The 19885-nt window shown below is 37.1% G+C and overlaps 2 protein-coding genes and 1 pseudogene across 3 annotated transcripts; 1 reads left to right on the top strand and 2 right to left on the bottom strand.

The window, feature by feature from the left end:
• Nucleotides 1-71: 71 nt before the first annotated feature.
• Nucleotides 72-7941, bottom strand: LOC148725194 (uncharacterized; annotated as a pseudogene). Its single transcript, XR_015991285.1, has 8 exons — nucleotides 7716-7941; nucleotides 5014-5382; nucleotides 4647-4757; nucleotides 4113-4351; nucleotides 3553-3731; nucleotides 3108-3207; nucleotides 1332-1423; nucleotides 72-342 (listed from the first exon to the last, which is right to left on the bottom strand). The product of XR_015991285.1 is annotated as an uncharacterized LOC148725194 (transcript).
• Nucleotides 7942-8190: 249 nt separating this feature from the next.
• On the top strand, nucleotides 8191-13602 carry LOC111321517 (F-box only protein 42). Its single transcript, XM_022924423.2, has 4 exons — nucleotides 8191-8849; nucleotides 11192-11288; nucleotides 12128-12184; nucleotides 12986-13602. The coding sequence occupies exons 1-4, from the start codon at nucleotides 8191-8193 to the stop codon at nucleotides 13424-13426; spliced, it is 1254 nt and encodes a 417-aa protein (XP_022780158.2). The 3' UTR covers nucleotides 13427-13602.
• Nucleotides 13603-13800: 198 nt separating this feature from the next.
• LOC111321508 (uncharacterized) lies at nucleotides 13801-14534 on the bottom strand. The gene is made up of 2 exons (XM_022924415.2): nucleotides 14412-14534; nucleotides 13801-14310 (listed from the first exon to the last, which is right to left on the bottom strand). The coding sequence occupies exons 1-2, from the start codon at nucleotides 14451-14453 to the stop codon at nucleotides 13801-13803; spliced, it is 552 nt and encodes a 183-aa protein (XP_022780150.2). The 5' UTR covers nucleotides 14454-14534.
• Nucleotides 14535-19885: the final 5351 nt, after the last annotated feature.

Below are 19885 nucleotides of genomic sequence, written 5' to 3'. Positions count from 1 at the left end.
TTCCATCTCAGGTTGCAAAGATGCTTCGGTGTTGTCGCGTGGTACGTCTGAACTGCTTTCAGGATCTTCACAGGGAAAAAGAACAAGACCGCTTTATCAAGATTATTTTCTATTAAGCAAACTGTTAATGTTAAGAACAGGAAAGACTAATGGTTATGACATGCTCACGCGCTAACTTATCCTGTAACTCCACAACAATCCTTTCAAGCCGAGGAATAGTAACATCCATGTAGAACGCTACAAAGTTCGCCATCTCTTTTTTTACGAGAGTAATTTCTTCATCCCATCTCGTGATCATTTCATGTTTTTCAACGATGACTTTCTTGATTCTCATTGGTGTACCTATACGGACGAATGAAAACTGACTTGAATTACAAAAACAATGCATTCTCAATAATTGGTGCCAGTTTTTGGAATGAGATACCACGCAATCTAAGAGAGCTACCCAAAAAGTCTTTCAAAGCTAGAATTAAAAATGAATAACCAAGAATGCTGGACAAAGAAAATTCCTTTCTTATTAAACACGAGATTATTCAAGAACAGGAAACTTTAAGTAATTAAAATCAGTGTCTTCTCTCATTATTCTCCTCTCATTATTCTCCCCTCATTTTGTTTTAGCAATCTTAATATGCAGAAACTATTATAATAATATTACATGTAACTAAATCTTAATTGTTATTAATGTTATTTAATTGATCTAGTTTTATGCATAAGCAATCCCGCCTAGATTAGCATTTGGTATTTGCAAAATAACGTTTTAAAAGCAAAGAAAATAAGCGGCTTGTTGTTGTTGCTGTTGTTGTTGTTCTTGATTTTAATGTCCTGTGTGCACAGGTTAGACAGAAGTAGAAAAAAACGCAACACCACAGAAGGGGCCTGATCTATTAGAAGTTGTGAACAGTTTGCTGGTACAATTTGCTTGAGAGGAGCAGTGCCGGAGCATAGTGTCTTTCTTAAGACACCAACACAATGAACGTAGCTACTGAGCTACCCCCTATCACAAGTGTGTCTTATCTTATATAAAATTAGTAAGTTGTACAATGTACAAGAAAATACTTTATCGATGATAGAATGAAAATATACTTAGAACAAAAATGACAGCTACAAGCTGAAATACTCAACAAAAGAGACAAGTTGAATTGAGTACTAAAATTCAAAAAGTTTACCTGTTGTGTTTCCCCATAGGAAATTCCCCTTCATAACTTCAGAGACAGTAGCTTGCAAGATCCACTAAAAATTGTACTTCCATGTGTACATGCGAGTACAAATGGTAACATAATTTTGATTGTTTAATAGCTATTTAGCAATAGTAATATTGCATAAATACTGACCCACGTGTATCGTCTTGACAGACTCTGTGCCATGCCATTGATTTTTCTTTGATTCCAAGCAATAGCATGCTCAGTAATGAGCTCCTCACGATCTAAAAGATATGAATAACTTACCTTTCAGTTGAATGTCTATAACTTCAATTAACTAAAATGAAGTAACTGACTTATTAAGGTCTAGTTACAACTCTGTGAATTTGATTGATTCTAATTTGTCAGTTCTCACTGTTTTCTAATACCTTAAGTTGAATGCTGATGGACCTTCATTGTTCACACCCCTGGATAGGAAAAACTCTATAAAATGTTTTACACCAAACTAAACAACCAAGTAGAAGGAAGTTCAGTGTATTTGTTGACCCATTTAACTTCATGATTAGGTGCTGCTACTCTAAAGAATTGCTGCTTCACGGAGAGTCACGTAATATGAATTTAAGATTGACAGAGGAACAATTCTAGAGCGCCTCAAATTACCTAAACTGGGCAACATATTTGTATGAAACCTCAATAAGTGTATTACTAACACCATTTGCCACTGTCTTCTATTCCATATACTGATTATAGAGAGTTTTGGCTGTATATCATTGGCTATTGCCTTTAATAAGACCTAAGCTAACTATATGACACAATTCATTTGACTCACTCTCAGGAAGCATGTACTTGGTAGTATTTCCACAATGAGACATGTATGAATTAATCTGCTCCACTTCTTCGCCAGTTGAACAAGCACTTCCTTCTTGCAAACGACCCCTCCCCCCCCCCCCACACCATATCACCTAGTAAAAATGCCCTGTTGGAATTATGACCATTTTGTTCAGAGAAATAATACAGTGAATATAGTGGGCATAGCCATACAACTCCCCCTGGTACATGTTCACTGCCCATTGTGCCAAACCATGCCGGCAGCCTGCGATCTCAAGTCCTGTCTCATCTAGTTTGGCTGTCTTTCTACCCCTTATTAGAAGCACCCCGCCAATGTGATTCCCCACACATATTGTCTTGTTCCTAGTTGCAGCATTTAACCTATTGACGTCCAGTGCGCCCATATGCACCCATGGGGACCCACACCCTTTCTACGCCTTGTGACGTCATGACTTTTAACCCTGGAGCACGCATTTGAGCACGTACTTGAACAGGTTGAAAATATCTTACAGACGATACCAGAATGAGCACAATTGATAAAAGGAGATTGGAGGAATAGCCAAAAAACCATGTCACTTTGACCTGAAAATCTGCACGAAAATCATGTTTCATTACCCACCTACCTTTCCGAACATGTGCTTTGAAAATAATGAGTAGTTTCTGAAAAATCTCAACACCAAAATGAAGCCTACTCAATTTCCAGCAAGTGAGGAGAAACTTCAGGTAAGGAGAGGGGAAAAAAAGGGCAGGAGAAAGAGAGAAAAGTAAAAGTCGTAAGTGGGGCATGACTTTTCAACCCAAAAACTATGTCAAAATTTTGCTTTCTGAGTGTGCCCAAGATTTTCAGGCCGCCATTTTGCATTTCGATCGAAAGGCCATCGAGTGCACGAGCTGTCAAGGGGTTTTTGGTAAGTTTGAGCTTTTAAAACCACAACAGTGACCCGAAATCTGCTCGACTAGCTTCAAAACACAGTTTTCCACAAAAGCTGCGGCCATTAATGGGTTAATAACTATTAATACTGTAACAGAAAAGTCAAAATTCATGCAATCCTACCAATATAGAAACTTGTCACAGCTTGCTAAGAGGCTATAAACTTAGTATAAAATGATCGGAATAAAACTGCATATAATTATACCCACCTTAGATTTGGACTGCTTTGCATATACTTTGTTCATGTGACTATCAACATCCCCCTTGTTGGCAATGAAAAAATCTTCATAATATGATTGCCTCCTTTGTCTGTAGAAGAAAACAATTAAACCTGGCTAAAATGTATCATTTTTCTTCATGATATAACTGCATATTATTAAAGACAATGGGTGATAACAGTTACTATTGAGCAGAACCTAATGATTAAACCTCAACTTTATCTATCTTTAACATAAATTAACTCAATACAACACACCAAATCAAAATATAAGTAATGCAATAACCAACAGCCACTTGTATTCAGGCCACTAATAAAAGTAAAATTTACAAAATTTGCACCCTTCATTCTGTTGTACAAGTTTTATGAGCATTGATAAAATGTTGGGTGTTTTTGACATTGTTCTGTGTAGACCTTTCTTCTAGAATAAAACCTACCCTCCAGATGAACTGTAACGATACAGTTTCATATTTCCATCAACATGGCAGGAGTGCTGAAAGATGGAACATGTAGGGCAAATAATCCAGTTGTGACCTTGCAGATGACCCATTTCAAACTGGCAGAATTTCCACTCTTTAAAAGATCTACTAAATGTGCTGTGATTGATGGTTGGTGCCTGAAAAAATAAAATAGAAATATCAATTTAGGTAGGTCAGTAATAGTAAATACTTGATAAAGTACAGCAGACAGCACAAAAGTAAGATTTCCACCACATTACAAGGTATAAAACCTGAAAATTATATTGAAATGTTCTAGCACCAAACTTAAAAATATGTGAAAAATCTATAGACAGTCAGATTATTATGTCAGGGCCAAGAGCAAGCCATGTAACCCCATGCATTTGCTACAATGTCTCTAAAATATTACAATTCAAAGATATGTGTTAAGCAAGAATGTGTCAGAATACAATTTTGACCATTCAATAGACTACTGTACAAAAATGCAGAAACATAAGTGGAAAAGTAAATAAAATTAATTCAACTAAAGAAAAGCATACCCTTCCTTTCATAACTGATACATCCTAAAGTGCATGAATAAAGGAGCTTTCTGATGTCCCAGACATTCTTTTTTGGATTGAATCCCATAACCTGGATAATTGTTGGACAAACACATAACTGGTGTCAGTGGGACTCCCACACCAAAACCCTGCTTGTACAACATCAATCAGAGACCAGGATAGAATGATACTGTTGCAATTGGAACACTGGATTATGACTTTGTTCAAATCGTATCATCCTGAAAAAGAAATTATTCACTTCATGAATAATGATAACATTAATGTGCAGTAAAATTGCTTCAACTAGGAATTCTCATAACTATAGGTAATAAATAAGGTGAAACTAAGTAAAATTTTACTAAAATGAATCTCTTCTTATGATGCATTACAATCTAATTGATTACCATAAAAGGACATATCAAAAAGTAATTTGAGATAAAGAGCAAGCCATATTACTTTTATTAATTCACTTAATAATTAGATACAGGAAATAAGTAAAACTCCAAGACAGTTTAAGCAAACAGACACTATTACCTTTTTCATTAACTATTATTAGGAAACCAGAAGATGGAACTTGTTGTATGACTCCAGCCTCTTTACAACTTGAACATTGATCTGGTATATTAGGGACTGGAAAAGACTTATCTAAGGAAAAGCGAGAAGCAAAGCTACATTAAAAATGTTGTTTTGCATTGTGGTATAACATAATCATCATCATCATAAATTTCTCTAAGAAACCACTTACGACTTTAAAGCTAACATAATGGATGTGTCTCCATCCACCTTTACTTGCTTATGCTAAGTTCAATTTGAATATGGTGGTTTAAAAAAAATGTATAATTAAGCATATGAAGTGAAAATAATAATTTAAGAAAATGGACACTGTATACTGTGAGATTACCTATTATTTGGTGATAACCTTTTCCATCAACTCCAACAATTGGGGGATTAGCATGAAAGTACCCATTTACATATGCATCTCTGTCGTGAAAAGGCAAAGACTTGTGAACCTTTTCATCATATGAATGGCACATACACTGTTTTGGGCACTCCATAAATCGTATACAGACTTTGCCTTCCAAACAAATGCTGCAAATGTCTGGAGAGGGGCGGCCCTCACAGCTAAGGACTGCCTCTATTAGCTGCTTCCTGGTGTTGTCCCAACTAGAGGTCAAATTAGACATCCGTGTTTCCCAATTCTTGGAAGATGCAATTTGAAATGTGGAAAGAACCTCTTCACATTTCGCAAGTGCAGCTTCGAGGTCATCTTCTATGAAACAAAAATAATATTTAGTCCCAATGTGCATCAACAGATACTGGTACATTCCAACTCTTCTATTCATGACCATAATTTTTTAAAATAATTTAGCACCCTTTCTTTCAAATGCCAGTTAGTCTGTAATTTCACCAACTTTATTTCTAACAAAGATTGAGACCTGGCAACATGGAAAATGAAATGTACAACCCTATAAAAAATAAACTCTCTTTATTTACACTCCCCACTTACTTCATTAAATCAAGTTGTCCCAAGAATGCCTTGTCAAATAAGCTTAAGGTGATTCCTCATATTTTGTGCATCCCTTACTGCGGATAGTTGATAGCATCATTCGTGCATGCTCGTGCATGTACACATTGAAAATATAGTAGATTTGCCTTGATATTGAGATCTATAGGTGGATAAAAGGCTACAGCTCACTAATGAGCACAGGGACCCCCCAATTTTTTCCAGTCATTATTAGCAATTTATCATTACCTTTGCATGAGAAACAATTGATCTCATTAAAGTGATTGATCTACATTAAAGTGGGATGTTGTGAAAAACAGTTGTATTGTAGGTGTTTGGATTAAAGAACATTCTGTCCCAAACAAAACTTACGTTTGACAATTGATGGTGGTGACATTGGAAAGAGTACCATATAACCCCATACATTAATTATGCATTTAATCCCATTAATAATGTATGCACCCCATTGTTTTTTAAGACAATGACTTATTCCCATGGGTTTAGCATATATACATTACTAATAAGTACTTACTGCTTCAATAAAAGAGAAATTGATTGAAAGCGGCTTTTTCGTCTCCATTCCTTTCTCACATTCTTCTCTCTTCTCCCCTTTGTTCCCAATTCCCTTCTCCTCGGTTTTTTTTTTTCTTTTCTTTCCTTTTTACCTTCTTGGCAGTTCTGCTGAGCCTTAAACCATCGCTCCTCAGACAATGCGTTATTATCAGACCATCATCAAACCATAGCCTTACCACTATGCTACGCAAACCAGTTAGGAGTTCCTCTCCAAAAGCTACTTTTTCTTTTACCTTTCAGTAAAAACATTTTCATAACAATATGTGCATAGATATAATGCACCAAAGGTCCCCTTTGCACTAAAGAATGCATTTCTTCCTCTCTACGATTGGCCAAATACCACATAGAAAACAAAATTTATTCATACCTCTTTCTAATATCAATGAAAGAAGAAGATAGAGAGAAGAAGAACAACAACTCGGAGATGGAGAGACTGAATTTTATTCGACTTTCTCGAAAATTATCGGATCACGAGCGGTGCATACAGTGGTGTAAGGATCACAACCTGCTTGCGATGTCAGTAAAATGTCCTCGAGCTGGGTGCAGCAATGAACTTAGCTGGACGCAACATGCTTCATCGCGAGATGGGTACGAGTGGCGATGTTTAAAAAAGGGTTGCGATGGAATGGCTTCAATGCGCCAGAATTCACCGGTGCGCACACACAGGGCATCGAAAATACATGGTGGGGAATCAAGCGAGGTTTGCCCCAAACAGGAACATCCAAAGGACTTTTCGAGGGCTACCTACAAGAATATATGTGGCATCAGCACTACGGAAACGATCCCTTTGGAAGCATTATCGAACATATCGCCCAACTTTATGAAGTCCAGAAAGACTACATACAAAGGTTTCTTTGCATCGCTGTATGCACCGGCCTTCACGAACAATTATCATCACTAGGACACGAAAGGATAATGAAAGAATCAACCAAAACCACAAGAACAGGTAAGACACGACATTTATCTAAACTTTGCATTGACAAACTTCAAAGCCTGACCGTTACACTTAACTTTATTTTCCGGCCAATTTTACGCTTTCAAAGCGAAACTGAACATTAAATTATATTTCAAAATTAAAAACCTCTGGAAAATGCCTTAAACTTCTCGTTTTGCAAAGCCGAAACGCGCCGAATTTACCCTGTTTCAAAAAAAGACTTAGAAAAAAATCCAAATTTTGAAAACAAAGATTACTAGTCTCTGCGGAGTTCTATTGTTCTCGCTATTGTTTTCATTGAATAAAGACTGAATGCATAATTAATGTATGGGGTTATATGGTACTCTTGCCGTGACATCTCATGACATGTAGGTTGTACATCATCATCTCCCAAATCTAAACTCGGATCGCAATCTATAAGGTTTGAGTCAAATAAAACTTGCATGAGCTTTGTTAAGGCAACATGGCCAGCAGCTTGTTTGTAACATTGGATTAATCATTCTAGTAAATTTAAGGCGTTTTGACAATTAACTGTATTCGTTAATTTTAGGGGGATATCGTGTTGCAAAAGATAAAAATATTGTAAATTCACCTTCTTCTGTTGCACTGCAGAGCGACGCATTCGTCACCTTTTTTTCGCGAGGCCGATACTTATGCTTGTATTTCTTCAAACCAGTGGTGGAGTCCCTATAAAATTCCAGATCACTCCGGCCTTTTCTACTCTTCCGTGATATTTCTTTTTCTCCAAACAAACTTGTTGCTTCTTGTAGCAGAGCATCGAGATCATCTTTGTTCTTGGACGCCTTCTTCGCCGCCATTTTTTACTTTGTGACTTGCGCTACCTTAGTATCTCCAGTCTACCGTTGGATTCACGGTCATCTCGATGTTGAATGATTATACTTCATTTTGTCGCATTTGAGAAGTTATGATAATCCTTCATTCGGGGACGAGATCGTGTTGTCGAAATGTCACCCATTTCCAATGAGCGAGAACGAGCCAGCGGATACTTTCATCGAAAAATTGCCCTCATTTAATTAGAAACCAGGTGTAATATTTAATCAAACAATATGGCGGACGCAATGGGAATCGAAACAATATGTTACTTTTCGGGTCTTCCTAACGAGATCGTAGAAAAGATCATGTCTTACTTGTCACCATATGGTGACTTATGTGACGCTAAATGCGTGTGTCGTTTGTGGTATCGTTTGATTGCTAGGATTTGCAATCAGCGTAGACAAAATTTTCGCGACGCTGTGAGAAGTGGTAATTTACGACTTCAAACAGTGACCACAAAGTCGAGAGAATCACCTTTTCCGCGGTTTTCCCACAGTTGTTGTATCATAGGAACTGAAATGTACATATATGGAGGTTGCTCCTCATCAAACAAGGCATTTAATGATCTTCATTGTCTTGATCTAAGGGAAGGGCGATGGAGGAAGCCTCGTAGCTCAGGATGTCCTCCTCCTCCGAAAGAATGTGCCACTGTTGTAGCGTATGATAATAGGGACATTGTTATATTTGGGGGCTGGTGTCAGCCTGCCAGAACAGGAATCAATTCTGCAGCAAAATTTTTTGATGACCTATACATTTTCAACACTAATAGTCAGACATGGAGTTCACCTGCTGTTAACCTCAATGGACCACGGCCATGCAAGAGAGCTGGGCATGCCGCTTGTGCTTTGGGTCACAGAATGGTGGTGTTTGGAGGAGCTCAAAGACACTTGAGGTCAGACTATGTTGCAATTTTAGTATCACTGCAGTTGCGTGTAAATTAGTGGGAGATAGCTGTCAATTCCTAGTTCAGATGCCTCAACAACATTCCTGTAACTTGCGCAGCTTCAGGCAGTATCATTGGTTCTTACTATTGGTCTCCATACTTTTAACATTACCGAGGTGCACAAAAGAATTTTATTTCCCATTCCCATTAACACTTGGTAAGAGTATTTTACATGATATCCAGCAATAGCTGTCCACAGCTGCGTACTTGGCAGAAGCTATGTTTTTTAATTGGGGTGGTAAATTGTGTAACTTGTATAAAAAAATTTGACATGATAAAAGTAATAGAGATTTTTTCCTGCTAGCTCTCCTAACTCTAATCTCTAAAGGAGTGAAGGACCAATGATGCACAGGTTTTGTCTTTTTAAGTATGTTCATTGGCCTCCATGACTCCTGTAATTTGAAAAGTAATTTCATAGGACTATGTGGCTTTGGTATCATTACATTTTGTAACCTGGCATCTTGGTTTACATTTCTGAAGAAGGTTATGCATTTGGGTTTCTTGGCAGTATTTGTCCAAGGCAGTTTTCTTTGGTTCTGTATTAATGAAGGTATTACGGAAGGAAAATTAGTGTTTTCATTCTATAGGAAAATTCATTACTTGACAAGGGAATCTCGCATTAAATTGCAAGTGAAAACTGCCATGGCATGAATGGCAAAGCGATCAGAATGCAAGATTTTACTTAATGATGCAATTCAATTTGAAATAGCATGATAATTAATTGTGCTATTCCTACCTATAAGAGTATATATTTTCTTTAAGCTTAATAAACACTGATTTTGGATATTCCATTTATTTTTTTTATTTTTGCCATTGAACAGAATGGGAGCTTATTCTTTCACACCGAGACAGTCTACAAGATAGGTTTATTTGACAATGCTTTAAGTCAATGCCTTATGTCTTTTATTGAAATGTGATCTGCACATATTGAACTAAAAAAGTGTGTCTGGGATTACTCTTTGAAGGCTTAGTTATTTTTTAATCATTATTTAACTTCAAAGAAGTGTGTTTGAACAAAGTTTTCAATGTAGAGGCTATATCTAAAAAAGTGAGGAATAAATCAACATTTCCAGAGGAAGTTGTTGGGTTCATTATATTTCTGACATTATCTCCAAATCTCATGAAAATTGACCAAGTATCAGCCAGAGTAAACTCTTCAAATTTCAGTACTCACACGAAAACATTTTATGAGATAAAGCAACTTGAAGTATTTCGGGGTGTTGGCATTTGTTTTACATAAATGCATTCCCACTTCACACCTGTGAAGGCTGTTATCCAATCACATTAGAGCCAGCCATTTGTCACTGTTATGCCTGTTGGTGCTAATGCATGCAAGAAAGCAAAGAGTGGAGACAGTTTGTTAGTAGTTAGGTCGAGCAGGTTAAGTGTAATGTGTGAATATGGAGCTGTTTATGTCAACATGAAAGGTGCTTCAACCAGAAGAAAGAGAGGAGAAAAGAGTTCAGATTGAGGAAGGAGAGCTACATTGGAAATGCAATACAGCTTTTCAACAATCGATGCTCGCTTTTGGACATGATATAGCTTGAAAACAACACTTTAATTACAAAAACAATCTTGTTATATATCTAGTTTTCAGAAAGAACCAATATAAGTATATGTGATACTAAATGAGTGATTTTAGAACTGCACAAAACTGTACAGTGGGCATTGAAAATCAAGAGTGGTTTTGAAATCGTTAATAGGCCATTTTACAGTTGTATACTTAGTTGCCAAGCCTTTGATTCAGAGTGAGGCTAAAGATGACCTTGTTGTGAAAGAGACCTGTATCTAGTTAGCATGATAACAAAGGGATTTACATTTGAAAGGCAGCAAGGTTTGTATCATAACAAGGTCATCTCTAGCCTCTCTCCCATTCAAAGGCTTGGCAACCAAGCACACAACTGTAAAATGGACTATTAGGTGATGAGAACAAGTTCACATGATGTGTCATCAATCTTGTACCTTTTGTTCTACTCTCAAATTACTTTTTGCTCTACATCTCCTGAAGTAAAAAACATGTCAAAATAGAATTTTCAGAAGATGATAGATCTTTATTTCTATCTCAGATATTAAATTTTTCAGGAAATTGAAAAAAAATTTTTTTTCCTTCTGTGATACCTTAAGTATATGATTAGTACCATCAGTTTTGTTAAAATCATGCTCACACACTGAATGTAGCTACAAGCTCCAGGAAGGAATCAAGTAGCCCAAAACAAGACTGCAAAGCATATGAGATGTGAGCCATGTCACCCTCACTAATATGTTTTTACCTGAACTTGTAATTTCCTTAGATTCAATGATGTTTGGGTTTTAGACATGGTAAACATGACATGGAGTTGTCCCAGTATAAGAGGAAAAAAGCCATCTGGAAGGTTTGGCCATTCACAGGTATTTGAATGACTCAAGGCAATGTGTTCAAGTATGATTATGTGTCTGCATGTAATGCAATGCAGTGGGACAGTTTTTTTTATTTACCTTTTCAATTACAGAGTCACAGTATTAATTTTATCATTATTGGAGTAATAATCTTTTTCATTGTATGGACCAAGTGTTTTATTGGAAAATGCACCACTTGTAAACATCCAGAACCTTAGTAGCAAGTATTCTGTATCCTCACTAGTCTATCAACAACATCACTATCATTGCCAATCTCTCAGGAACCAGGTAAACCCAATGTTAAAAAAACAAATACAGCTTGAAATGACTGAAAGTGCTCCATGTAAATGAAAAAGAAAATTGATGAGTAGCCTATTGGGAAAAAGGTCCTTGCAAAAGTACCAGTCAGAACTATTACCCTTTTTACCAATGACAAGTGACAGAATGAATGTGTTCACCAATTTGGATTAGGAAAAGTGTGATTTTGAAGGAAAAAAAATACATAAAAAGAGAGCAAGCTGTTGTTAGTGAGAATTACAAACTTAAGGCCAGGAAAAAAAAATGCATGGGCCTTTTTTTGGCAGCTTTCATTTTACAATGCTCAAATTGTAGGATGATTTAAATTGCTGTATGTGAGGCCTAATGCTATCCATTGGGTATAGTTATGGAGAAAATTTAGTGTGGTACCTTAAAACAATCTCATCTTTTTCATCTATTTCTGTGCTTGTTTTCAAAATATTATTACCATTTCCTATCTTTGTGTTTGTGGTTGTGTCATCTCCTCCTTGTAAAGGTTTACCTTTACAAAGAGGAGAAAACATAATTTTTGACTTGGTTGAAATTTTCATTAGATGGTGTTAGATGATCACACAGTACTTATGATTGGTGGATGTGGTGGACCAAACTTGGTGAGCACCAACTGTTAGTTTGTATAGCCTCATAGTATTTACCATATTACTTTTGAGCAAATAGGAAGAATATTTTTTGTTGCCCAGTTTTCTGCTTGGAAAGGTTGTCTCAAAGCCTCTAAGTGGCTTGAGCCTTAAGTATATTGAAAGAAATTTTTTTGGTATCTGTGTGGTATATATTTCAACAATTTTTCAGTGTGGAGTGGTGGATATTTACAGAGATGTAAAGCTGGTGGGTAAACATCCCCACTATTCATCTCTACTTGGGTGAATAATTGTTAATTATCTCTGGCAATCTCTTCTGTTTTGCTTGAATGTTATGCAATTAAAGAGTAGATTTTACAAAAGCTATCCCAGGTGCATAGCGTGGTCATTTTTTCAAGTACGCACAGGTACATATGATCTAGGAACCTAAGTAAACTGAGCGAAAAGTACTGCGTTCTTTATTTCTTGTTCGAAGTAGTTGTGTGAATACAAGCAAAGAACAAAGCATCTTGCCCTTATTTTGAGAAAACTTGGCGCAAACACAACATTGTTTTCAAAATTTCCTGGTCACTTCTAGTACACACATGCGTATATGCGTATAGGACGCTACATGCCTGTATCCATTTAAGAATAAGAGACATAGAAGCTGTTTTGAAACATTTTTGGTTTATACTCTGCTCACATAAGTTGTATTTATATATGTGCACTTGTTTGTATCTTGTTTGCTTGTCGTTGAGGTTTTTGTTTGACTCTAAGTAGTACATTTCAAGTCAATTGAGATAGTGTTTGCTTGTAAAGTTCATTTTTCTGGTTTAGTTATTTGGGGATGTTTGGATTCTGGACACAAATGAATGGATCTGGCAAGAGTTGGAAGTGAATAATCGTCAGTGGGAAGCCCCCCAGTTATGGTGTCATCCTGCAGTCTACATCAAAGGCACAGTCCTTGTGTTTAGTGTTCCTCGCCATCAAGGACATGTACTCTCTCCTGAAGGCAGTCTAGGAGTTGGGCAGAGGCCAGGCCTTGATGGGTTTTTGCCCATGCAGACATTTATTTTAGACTGCAGTCAAATACGCTCACATTTCTCATGCTCTTGGAAACCTCCCCCAGAAATGCAAGGCACTCTTCCTGCTACTTCTTTACATTCTGTTGTGGTTGCTAGGGGGGAGATTATCATCTTTGGTGGCATGTTCACAAGATGGTCAGAGTCTAGTCCAGAGACAAGTAGTAATCTTGTTACTATTTCAGCTACTATCTAAACTAAATGAATTTGTAAAGATATACTTACCTAAAAAAAAGTGTAAAACTTTTCATTCTAATACAGGAAGTGGCATCTTGATATACATTTTGTATTTGTTCAACTTTAACGAAAAATATATATTTATTTCAACTGAATTTGAAATTGAGAAAAAAAGAAAAAGACTCTTTTTCTCTATTCAGCCATTCTACATAAAATGCAATAGGTTACCAAAACATATTTAGATATGTACGCTCTATATATTTCGAAACTAAGAGGAGAAGAATCATTTGATTGCGTGGTGTCGTGATGTGGTCGTACGGGTGAGGGTAACTGGCTGTCAGAAACTGACCCTTTTCGAAAACTTGAGCAGATTGTCACCGCTTTAACTAGCAATTATTGTTGACACTGTAGACTCTGTGGATCCATTGCAACCTGTCGTAGTCTTTTACTTCTTGGATCGGCTTTGTTTCCTCGCGTTGATTTTCTTGACCTGAACCTCTGAACTCCAATCAGCATGAAGGAAAGGCTTCGAAATGATTTTTTCCTTGGTAAGGTGAATTCCTCCTCTTTGGCATGAAAGTGAATTACGTAAAGACGATATATCATCAGGAGTAGGGAAATGAAATTCTTGCCGATGTAAAAAGAAAATTTGGAGTCATTTAGGAAGTCGTATTTGAAGACCAGATAAAGTCGAAGGATTAAGAATGGGCCATCTTGCATAAACATGGCTGCTATGATACCATATCGGTCTCCTTGGAGTTCAAGTTTTCTCATTTCATCGTCTTCATTGTACAGTTGATACGTCTCTCGTCGTTTTCTTCGGCTTTCGCGTTTCTTAGCATGAGCAGCTTTCCGGAGATATTTTCTGCTCAAACCATCTTCAACCCGTAAATCGTTTCCATTCTGAAGAAAATGAGAATCAAGACTCAAACGTGAGTGGCAAGTTTAAGGCAAATAATGAGATAATATAGATGTTCAAACTCAGTTTACTAATTATTTCATACGTGATCTAAATTGTCTTCTTGGTCATCAGTTTTCTTCCCCATTGATGTAGTAACCAAAGTGAATTGAAAAAGACTCCATGAAAACACAGCCAGGGTAGCCAATGTTATATCCTTATTACGGGCTACCTGCAATCAAACCAAAATGGAACTACAAACATTTTTTTCTTTTTATAAATAAATCCAAAATTAGGGAAAGGATAAGCTCAAATGAGTCGCTCTTCATTACGAACAGGCTAAAGGAATGTTCTTCATGTGAAAGTTCTGCAAAGATGCCTTTGTTTATTGCAGACAATTGTATTGTATGAAACTCTAAATTTACAAATATCTCTACCTGATCATCTTCAAAAGCCTCAAACAACTCTAAAATATCAGCTGCAATGGCCACGTATTCAAGAAGAAGGATCGAGAGTTGGTCACGTGTAATTACACCACGAGGAAGTATCCACCGACCCAAGATGATGATTAACATCAGCCCAATCTCACAAAACTTCTTCAGCTCCTCTTGACCAAAGTAGAACTGAAGCAGGAAGTCGATGTTCACAATTAGAGTTAAACAAGAAAAAGATGATTCCATGATGTTTACAAGTTTTGTACATGCATTGTAAACATCAAGGTCTTACTATACTATTTGTTCCTTTGTCTTTTTGTGGTTGCAGACTCCATTTTTTTTCTTTGACTATAGCAGCCCCATAGCCAGAAAAATTTTCCAACCGAGGCACTATTTTAAAAGAGCCACTAGAATCGAATTTTACAATCGAATTGGTGGTTCTGACAAAAGCCAACACTGCGCTGTTAATCAAATGTTTCGAAAATGTTATGCATGTAAATTATCTTCTTTTTCAATCGTATTGTAACGGAGGCAGCGATTACTTTCAGGGTCGCTATTTCATACTTCTTGAGTGATTACATATTTTACCTAAGGTGTCGCGCGGAAACGCTCAGCCCAGTAGCAAATATAACTGTGTTGAAACTTATAAGTTTCACCGAAGGATCAGTGAAATACAAACTAATTGAATACAAGAGCGAGTCTTCTGTGGCCTGTCCCAACGCTGTAAAAACTGAGGCGGGTCAAGGGGAATGCTGTTCTGTACGTAGGCTAAGGCGAGACCGTGGAGGCTCTAAAATTGTAGTATAGCATTTTCGTGGAATTCAATTAATAGATTCCTTTAACTTTTTTTGTTGTTATTGTGGCGGGTGCTTGCTATAAATGTACAAAATACATAGGCGTAAAAATATTACTGGAAATTTCAACCGAAGCGAGTGCCTTGGTTCGCCTCATACTGGCTACGGGCCTGTAAAGGTAAATGCTCTGGTTCGGTTAATGATACAACTCAGTTTGCACAAAAGCCCTGCTTGAAATAGCGAAATGATCTGGCATGCCAAGAAAACGCTGCTGAGTTTGCAGGTGTCCTAGCCTCTTTCCGTAGAGAACACTGCTTACGCCACGATTACAGAATCGGAAATAATGTCCTCAGTAAAATTAAAAGTACCTCTCCAAAAAATTCGTTTTCCACGCTTATCAAACTAGTGATCGCGGCGTGTTTGAAACAGAACGGCTACTGTTAAATCAGAGATATAGCCATGTCGGTGTAATACATCCTTTGAACTAAAGTGAGGTCAAGCTACTGGAGTTAAATCAGTGTAGTTCTCGTTAATTACCTCAGCAAGGCTCAGATATTACTGCGAGTTGAATTGTTTGCAGTCCGACTTTTTGCAGCATATTCGGCCAACTTTGCTGGCCATTGAAAAGTCAGACTGTTATCGCTTTAGTCTTCATTGTTGCTGACTTACCGTTTGCGCCATGGACACAATCATCATTTTCTCGTCAGTTACGTTATTTACTCTTCCTTCCAGTAGAGTTAACTCAGCAGACCAAGTAATGGGCAGAAGGGTACATAGGTAGAAAAAACAACTAGGCCAAAAGCTGTAATGAAGAGGTGGAAATTAAACCAAACATTACAAAGAAAATCACGCATATTTTAAACCAGAGGTTATGCCGGCTCACAGCACAGAAAATTATTTGGTGGGACTAGAGCTTCAGTGTAGGGATTTATTGTCATGGTTGGAGTAGTTAAAGACATTGAAAGTTCATGAAGTGGTGAAAAAGTCTAAGATCACTTGGATGATACTCTGTGACTGCAGCAGTAAATCCAACGAGAAGCATGGAACCCTGGCCCAACCCATTGATTCTTAAGAGGTTCGTGTGCTTTTGTCTGAGTTCAAATTTTCTCGAACGAGACAATCAAACCACCAGCATAGTGAATAAAGAGTATATCGTAGGCCTCCAAAAACATTTCCTCGTTAACTTGACAAAACTGGTCAGATGATTACTTTTCGAAATATGTTAATAAAATTTGCTATTTAAGTATAACCGTGAAATCGAAATCAGATTTAGTTAACGGACCATAACGCACGCTAAATTTCGTATGGCCTCTGTTTTTGTTTCTATTACACTTCTCAAACTATATTCAACCGCAATGTACTGCAAAAAATGAAATACTTCAAAGCAGGCCTTGCACACGCCGTTTCATTTATTTTGATCACTCCTCACATTGAGGAAATTTTAGTTTTTTAATATCCATTTAAAACCTGCCAAACGAATGAAAAGCCAAAACACTTAGATGAGGTACCAAAAAGTTGATTAAAAAATTCAATGAAATTAGAGTGAAAGACTGAGTGAACGACGTACAACTGCCTCCGATTAATCATCGTGCCTCATTTATCATGTCCATGAGCCACAATGAAAGAACTGAGTCTTAAGAATCTTACAGAGTGAAAATGTATTTCTGCCCACATAGTTCGGGTATCTCCTTTCGTAACTGTTAACCTGACGAACGCTTTCCGAAACTGAGGTACAGCGACGTTTTAGACTCCTTTTCTAGTTGAAACATTAGATAACTTTCAACTTTCTTCAATTTTCAAGAAAAGAAAAAAATAAAAAAAAAAAAGCCACGAATTCTCTTCAACTCTGGTCATTTCCTTAGTGATGGGTAGTTGAAAACTGAGTTATGAAGCTTCAGCTGAGTCACCGTACCCCGGCAAGTTATGGTTCTGACGGAGGACATCGATTTAAATAAACCATAGAATATCGACTTAGGATTAATCCATGGGAGCAGAGTAGTAGGGTCCCCTCTACTAACTCTGATCGAATGAGCGATACCATTGGTATCGCAATACTTCATAAAACGCGATCCCAGTTTGATCAGATGTTAGAGAAAGTTTATTGGAAAGAAAAAAAAAAGAATATCAGTCGACGGTCCAGGCAACCAACTTTAGCAATTCTTAGTTCCCCAATAACAAACTGCTTCCTTTAGATTTCTTTTCTTTTTCTTTCCAAGATGGGTTTTCCACACCTACAGAATATTCAATGTGATGAATTTTGCCGTAGCGACCGGAGATGGATGTTAGATTAGTCTAAACTCTTGCGAGTCTGCTAACGGCGGGTAAAAAATGGGGGCATTACGCTAAATTGAACTAAAAAAAAGTTACCAAACCCTGATAAACAGGCGTGGAATAAGACATTAGAATTTCATGTTCCAGAAACTCGGCGTATGTTTTGTTGGGAGATACGAACTCTTTACAAGCTCTGGCATGTAATGCACGAGCAAGCTCATGTCAGTAACATGTCTGGTTAATACAATGACACGTTTATGAAACGTTTGATCAAAACTGTTAATCCTTTAAGACCACAGAACAGACAGGATAGGTAAAAGTACATTCCTTTGAAACTGTTTACACAAAATACTATAAGCTGGATACCAGTCTGATATGAGCAGAACTCGACTATTTCATACACTGGATACCAGTCTGATATGAGCAGAACTCGACTATTTCATACACTATTGTTGTCAAAACTTTTGCCTTAAAAAGATCTGTGAAACTGAATCTTGGGAAAAGAGCGTTTCTGAAATCTTTAATCCCTCATTCAATCATTTCTCCGCTACTACAAAACCGTTTATAGAAAGTACAAATTAAATGCACCCAAGGGTTTTCGATTAGTGTCACTAGTACATGTATAAGTTTCAGCCAGAAAGTCAAAAGGCGTGCGAGTGAATGATATTCAAGGCATTGTAAAACACCAAGAGTTAACTGCACTGATTTGTTCGAGTATTTCAGTGATCTGCACATACAGACCTTGTTAACCAATGTTATGATTTCTTTCTCATGTTATGAAACATACCCGCAGTATGTTTCATAACATGAGAAAATCAACACGGCCGCTACTCTCCAATTTCTCGGAGTCACAATTGACTCAAATTTGAATTTCAATAATCAGATAAACACTATATGTAACAAAGCCAGTCAAAGGACTGGTGTGCTTATGAGACTCCGCAACTTGATTCCAACAAATTAATGCAAAATTACAACTTTTTAAGGCAGCCATTCTACCATATCTAACCTACTGCCATCTCACATGGCATTTTTGTAAATCTAGCGATAGTCGCAGATTGGAGAGAGTTCAAGAAAGAGGCCTAAGGACTGTTTTCAAAGATAAACACTCCAACTATGAACGCCGGTTTGCTGCAGATCGAAAGCTAATTTACCTTCGCTATTAAACAGACGCTTACAGGATATATGCATTCTAATGTACAAAGTTAAACACAACCCTAGCCCTTTGAATATTTGTAATATCTTTCAGAAACACAACTCTTCCTATAATTTAAAACAGGCCGACTTTTCTATTCCTAGATACAACACAATAACTTACGGCAAACATTCACTACGCTATTTAGGACCTAATTTATGGCGTAAACTGACAACTCATGACAGATCAGCCACGACATCAGCTAGTTTCAAAAACCGCATACGTAACAGTGACTTCAGCTCTCTATTAGATGATGGCTGCAGGGGCTGTGCTCTATGTAATTCTTAATTTATTTAATTTTTTTTTTTCATGCATGATATGACTTAATTTTATTCTTAAGTAGGTAATATTCTTTGTAAATAATGTTTATCCATTTTATTTGTGTCCCCAAATTAGTGTGCGATATCTCCCAAACTAGAAGGTTCTTTGACACGTTAATGAAGTTTCTATCTAGCTATCTATCTATCTATCTATCTATCTATCTATCTATCACAAAAAGCAAAAGTAAAGGTACGAACAACACTCGGTTTTCATGATTTGGAAGATGATATACTCACTACTTGTACTCCACTCCTTTGCGTACAATAATGGTGTAAATGGACTCCACAAACAGGCATACCAGGCCGACACAGAAACCCCAAAAAATCGTCTGTCCTGGATTGAAAGATACAAGAAGCCACAAGGCAACAATACTGTGAGCCACAAAGAGAAGTCGGGGTAAAATTGCTGCGATGTAGCTTATTAAGGTAGCCATTGACAAAACAAGCAAACAATTATGGTCGTCATGAAATGGGAGCTAAATGTAGGTTCCTCTCGAGGGACATCTTCCATTCATTAGACTCAAAGAGGGTTCACTAATTAACTACAAATTACTTTTGTTATGTAAAAG

This window comes from Stylophora pistillata, chromosome 8 (assembly GCF_964205215.1).
Source record: "Stylophora pistillata chromosome 8, jaStyPist1.2, whole genome shotgun sequence".
In the NCBI taxonomy this organism is placed as follows: domain Eukaryota; kingdom Metazoa; phylum Cnidaria; class Anthozoa; order Scleractinia; family Pocilloporidae; genus Stylophora; species Stylophora pistillata.
Note: the sequence above shows the minus strand (reverse complement) of the source record. Positions and strands in the feature narration are given on the sequence as shown.